General features: G+C 57.4%; 1 protein-coding gene across 1 annotated transcript; it reads right to left on the bottom strand.

Moving 5' to 3' along the window:
• Positions 1–464: 464 nt before the first annotated feature.
• Positions 465–5171, bottom strand: TREML1 (triggering receptor expressed on myeloid cells like 1). Its single transcript, XM_036413784.2, has 6 exons — positions 4645–5171; positions 4125–4457; positions 2161–2269; positions 1688–1773; positions 1183–1235; positions 465–834 (listed from the first exon to the last, which is right to left on the bottom strand). Exons 1-6 carry the CDS (start codon positions 4685–4687, stop codon positions 526–528), a joined length of 933 nt encoding a protein of 310 aa, XP_036269677.1. The 5' UTR covers positions 4688–5171; the 3' UTR covers positions 465–525.
• Positions 5172–5639: the final 468 nt, after the last annotated feature.

Genomic DNA, 5639 nt, shown 5'->3' with positions numbered 1-5639 from the left:
CCTCTCATACACTGTCACATCAGAAGATGTCAGTTGTTTGCAAGGTGTACAGCAGGAGCAGAAAAGGTGTCTAGCCTCAAAAAAATGAATCTTTACCCTCAGGTATTATGAGAAAGGCAGGAAATACTTTTGAAAAAGCCTTCTTTGTGCCCCTTGAATTCAACTGCACTGCCATGTCCAGAGCGGGGAACGAAGCCCCTGCCCCCTGGCAGGACAGACAGGAGATCACACAGCACCAAGGTGCGTCTTTTCAGTCCACAGGCCATCTAAGTAGTCAAACTCAGGCCCTTCCTTTTCCCTCAACCATCAAGAGCGCACAGGTCATCATGTAGAGTTTATTTAGCCCAGTGGTGTCATGGCAGAGGCGCCAGCGTGAGAGGCTCCCCCAAGAGACCCAGGTCACACCCATCATCGCCTGGCAGGTAAAAAATTGAGACGTTAGATTGGACCCTAAAGTAACGGGCTGGCTGGTGGACGCACAGAAAGAACCTGTGGCCTCTGTGAGCACACAGTGTGGTGAGCATCTCAGCTGGATGAAGTCTGGCCATGAGGGGGATCCTGCGCTGGCTCCTGGGTGGGCCTGCCCCCCCTGTCCCCAGGGAAGATGACTGTGGCATACATCACAGGGTTGGAGCAGCTCAGGACCTCAGGAGGCAAAGGGGGTGATGAGGATGGAGCTGGGGCTGGGGGTTTCCTTGACGGGGGCTCAAGGGAGAGGTTGCTATAGGTAGTGTTGTCAAAGGAAGGTGGTGAGTCCAGCCTGGTGTACGGTACGTCCGACGGCACGTCTAGAGCCAGTCCAGAGTCATCTGTGCGGACCGCTGGGGAGAGTGCCTGCGAAAAAGCAGGCAAACCGAGCAGAGCACGCCTCCCTCAGCCCCAGCTCCCTGGGCAAAGCCGAGGACGCGCTGCCTCTGTCTCTGGAATATGTCAGCAGGCAAGAGGACTCCTTGAAGATTTTCAAGTCCCAAGTTTCTCCCCAAGTCTGGGAAGGTGGGACCATGCATCAATGCTATTCCTTGGCAGGACAAAGGATTTTCAAAGGACCGTTAGGAAAATGGTTTGTTTGGACTCCCTCTGGGTCCCAGTCCTCCCTCCACCCCATCAACCTGGGACCTCTCTGAGCATGGCTGGCGGAGACCCTGGGGGAATTGGCTGGAAGCCGGAGAGGCCTCCTCTTACCATGCCTGGACCTCCGCTGCGCTGGGATTGGCCAGGGACGCCTCGCCTGTTCCCTGGTAACACAGAGGACAGCAGCACAGTCTGCCCCTTGTGCCGGCTCAGAGCCCAGCCCTCACCCCCACAGAAACCTCAGGCTCACCTTCCCCACTCCCACCACTGAACCTTTACCCCTCCGACCCACAGCCCCGCCCAGCCTGCCCTGACTGCCACCCACCTGCTGCTTCCACAGCTCCCGCCAAACCTGCCTGGACACCCCCCCCACCCCCAACTCCACAGCCCTTTCCCCACCTCTCCAGTCCCCTGTCCCAGCCCCACTCCCCCACCCGCTCCAGTGCCTGTCTTCCCCAGGCCTGCTCCCACTGAACACCTTCCTCCCCTCCACCCCTCATGGGAAATCCCGCGTCTGCCTCTGTAGGGGCAGACCTAGATTCCTGGCCTTGTCTACAAGACCGGCTGACAGGCCCCGGGGGGCCACGCAGGGATAGATGAATGGACCACCACCTACCTTTCCTTTTGGCCATCACAGCAAATAGCACTCCCGCCACCACCAGCAAGCTCAGCAGGAGCACGGAGCCCCAGATCAAGGGGATGCTATGGGACACGAAGGCACCGGTGAGCTTGGCCCTGACCTGGCTGGGAGCTGCTGGCCAGGACTCCTGAGCAGTGGCTCAGGGGCAGTCCCTGGTGGGCCATGGTTGGGAGAAGGAGGTTTTTGGAATGGAGTGAGGAGGGCAGGCTCGGGCAGGGCAGACTAGAGACATTATGGAGGGACAATGGCTGTGGAACCTGAGGGATGAAGGGACTGTTGTTGAACCGAATGAAGAGGTCTGTCTGTCTGTCTGTCTGTTTAGCTACCTGATCAGAAGTTCCCCAGGAAAGGAAGGAAGCATGGGGTTCCCTTTGATTTACTCTGGGGCTCTGAATGAGCCGTTAGCCCACCTCCACCCTGGTCCCAGCCACCCAGGGTCCCGTCTGTACCTTGTCTCATGCTGGCTGGGCAGAGGGCTGGCACTGCTGAAGGGGTATGAGGGCTCGTCAGTCTCACTGCCAACCTTGTCGAACTCCTCTTCCTCTGTCAGGCCAGGAGATGAGTCAGGAGGAATATTTAGTGAGCACACCTCCCCCTGTGGGCAGGGCTCATGGTCCTGTGGGGGTGAGCGGTGAGAGCTGGTGGCGGACAGGGGGCAGGGGGCACTGAGGAGAATGGAATACAAAGAAGGGCTGGGGTGTTCCTTAGGGGCATGCACTCTGGGTGTCAGGGGGTGGCATTCCTATGCTTCACCTGACTGCGGATATGCCACTTCCCCTCTGCTCACGCCCATCACTTCCCCGGCATGGCTCTCCACGGGCTCCGCCCAGCCTGTGAGGCCGCTCCACACCCTGCCACCTCGTGGCCCCTGCAGGCCACTGAGCCACCTCCGGGCTCTGCCCTCAGGGTCTGAGGAACTCCAGGGTCAGCCCTAAGGTGAAACATGCCACTGGACCTTGCTGGGGGACCTGGTCGGTCCCCGAGACTCAGTTTGGTGACAGCGTGCTCCACTAAGGGAGGCAGCACTGGCTCCTCTGAGCCTGGTGATCTGCCTCGGGAGCCTGGCCAGTCCTTCTAGAGCCTCTGGGATGGAGCCTCACTCGTTCTAGAAGATTCACCGCGTCTACTCCCTGCCCCAGGCCAAACCAGGAAACGGAGATGCTGAGCCCACTCTGGCCGCACGTGCCTTCTAAGCCCCTGGATGGGCCTTGCCTGAGCTGCCCCACATCCTCCCTGGATACCAGGCTCCCCCTGCCTGCCTGCCCACCATCCTCTGCTGCTGTCACTGTGCTGTCGGGCCACACCTGCCACTGCAGTCCCGCCTCCCTGTCACTCTTCCACTGCCTCCCGTCTTGTCCCAACAGAGGAGTTATAACCCTTACTTCCCAGACCTCAGCGTGTCGGGAAGGAGGGGACAAAGGAGACGAGGATGGACAGGAGTGTATTTATAACAGGAAACGGTGATTATGGACTCCAGCGAGGAGGGATCCTCCGGGCAACTTCATCACCTTCTTAATTCATAGATGGGGAAAGCAGAGAAGGAAGGTACCTTTCTTCATGTTGTCATTTGGGGATCAGCACAAAATACTGAGAAAAGGACGCACTGGCGGGGAACACCTATCCGCAGCCATGAGCGATGGCCAGCAGCAGTCTCTGCCTCAGCAGCTGCTGGCTGGCCATTTCCCCTCCCAACGGCCTTTTCACAACAGCCTCTCTTACTGGGGGGAAATTTAACACTTTAAATTGTTCTTTAAATCAATGCTTCGATGTTAGATAGCTGCAGGCTTTGTGAATTAAATCTATAAAAATAAAGTGCTTTCCCTGCTGACATTAGGGTTGAGAAGATCAGCTTAAATTCTGAGGCCACTTTAGGACTGGATGGGTAGGGGCAGTTGAGGCATTGCCTGTGCCCCGCCTGTGGGTGAGCAGGTGCTGGGTGCTCTATGAGGACAGACTTAGAGAATTAAGTGAGCTATTTCAGGCCATCTAACCCATTCTTACAGAAATTAAAAAAAAAAAAAAAACCTGGATGATATAAAAGAGTAATTCAAGTTGATACGCCTGAATTAAAACTCTGCTTAAAATATTTCTGTGAAAAAACAAACAAAACAAAAACAAAACCTCATCCTCCTTGGAATGCCAGCCCAGGAGGCCCGGCTTTGGGTGCGGGAGAGGCCATGCCTTCCTGGGGGACCCGCCTGTGCAGGAGGGGGAGGGGCTGCCCTGCCCATTTTATCTCAGATGCTCACTCAGTTTGGTTTCCGCTCCCTGCGGAGCTGTCAGAAGGATGTCTCCTCCCAAGTCCTCTCCCCCAGCAGTCCCCTCACCCTCAGGGACCCAGGGGCCGCAGGTGGGAGTGGGGAGGGCAGGTCTGAGGTGCGGTGATGTTGGCGATGTGGGGTAGGTGACTCACCTGCCGGGAGGACCTCCAGGGACACCCTGTGCACTGTCTGGGGCCCAGCGTCGGCCTCCACCACGCAGCCGTACTCCCCGGCATCCTCCTCCCTCAGGGAGGTCATGTCCACCTGCAGCAGGCCACTCCCCAGGTCCGTGAGGAAGATGTGGCTGTGTCCCGGGTCTCTGCGGTCCACCGCCGAGGACACCAAGGGCTGGCACCTCTCCATCAGGAAGCGGCACCACACCTTCCGGGCCCGGCCGTCCTGGGGTCGGTAGAGACAGTGCACCTGGACGGAGCCGCCCACCCACGCCCGCAACACCTCGGGGAGATGGTCCGCGGAGCCCTGGCCTGGGGAGGGAAAGGAGGAAGGGATGTTAGGGAGGCGATGGGGGAACCTCCCAGCCCACCGACTGTCCGAGGGGCACAGGGACCCCTCAGGGCCTTACACACGGATTGTTGCCACAATCACGTCAATTGTTTCTAGGCATTGAGCAGGGTGGAGGGGGCCCAGAACTCGGCAGCTTCTGCACCTCACCTGCTAGTCCCAGGAGCAGCAGCAGAAGCAGGTTGGGAGCCATCGCTGGGCTGGGAGATGTGGGCCGGGGCCTTGCTGGGCACTGACACAGCACTCCCCTGGGGCAGGAAGCATCTGCCTCGGTCACGTGGGGCTCTCGGTGACCAGGGGGTGGGAGACAGACTCTGGAGGGGCCTCCATGGGTGGGGATAAGGAGTGCCTCCTCACCCTGGTTGGCTCAGTGCTCAGGGACGAACCCAGAAGGCCGGGCTGGGCAGGGCAGGCTGGGCCCAGCTAAGGAATAAGGAGGAAGATGAAGGCAGCTGGAGGGCGTTAGGGAAGGAGGAAAGATAACTTTGGGGTCCTCCAAATACAGAATCTGAGGATGCAGAGCTGGGAGGGACGGAGGGAGTGTCCTTCCCAGGGTCTCAGACCTTCTGGTCTTAATTTCTGTGTGAGTGTCCCCACTCCAGCTCTCAGGCGATTGTCCTTCTCCTGAGGTCCCACCACACGGCAGGAAGTCCCACCTGATGTGGGCGGGGCCTGTCTTGTTTTTCCGATGAGAGACCTTTTCACTGTGGCCCCACTGCTTCAATTCTGGGAAGAGCATTATTTCTTTGATAATTACTTCTCCGTTTTCTCTCCCCGCACCCCCCCTTTTTTTTTTCCTTCTGGAACTCCTTAATTGGTTGGATATGGAACCCAATGCATTCATCTCATTTTTATACCCTTTCTCTCTTATCTTCCTTCTCTTTTGGTCCATTTCATTCTGATTTCTGAAAGATAGCATTATTTTTTTTCTTCCATCTCTTCTATCACTGTCTTTTAAAGTTTTATTTTTTAGTGTTCTTCATTCACCAGATTTCCTGTTCTCCAAGCAGGTCTTCAGTAAGTCACACTTTGTCTCAGGAATACACTCCCCTCTCTGCTGGGGAGCCAGCTCTTTGTAAAGATGCTCCCATTCCTGCCTGGCCTGGGCCTCCTGAGCGAGGGCCCGGCCAGGGTGTCCTGGTGAG

Source organism: Pipistrellus kuhlii, unplaced genomic scaffold, assembly GCF_014108245.1.
Source record: "Pipistrellus kuhlii isolate mPipKuh1 unplaced genomic scaffold, mPipKuh1.p scaffold_m20_p_5, whole genome shotgun sequence".
In the NCBI taxonomy this organism is placed as follows: Eukaryota; Metazoa; Chordata; class Mammalia; order Chiroptera; family Vespertilionidae; genus Pipistrellus; species Pipistrellus kuhlii.
Note: the sequence above shows the minus strand (reverse complement) of the source record. Positions and strands in the feature narration are given on the sequence as shown.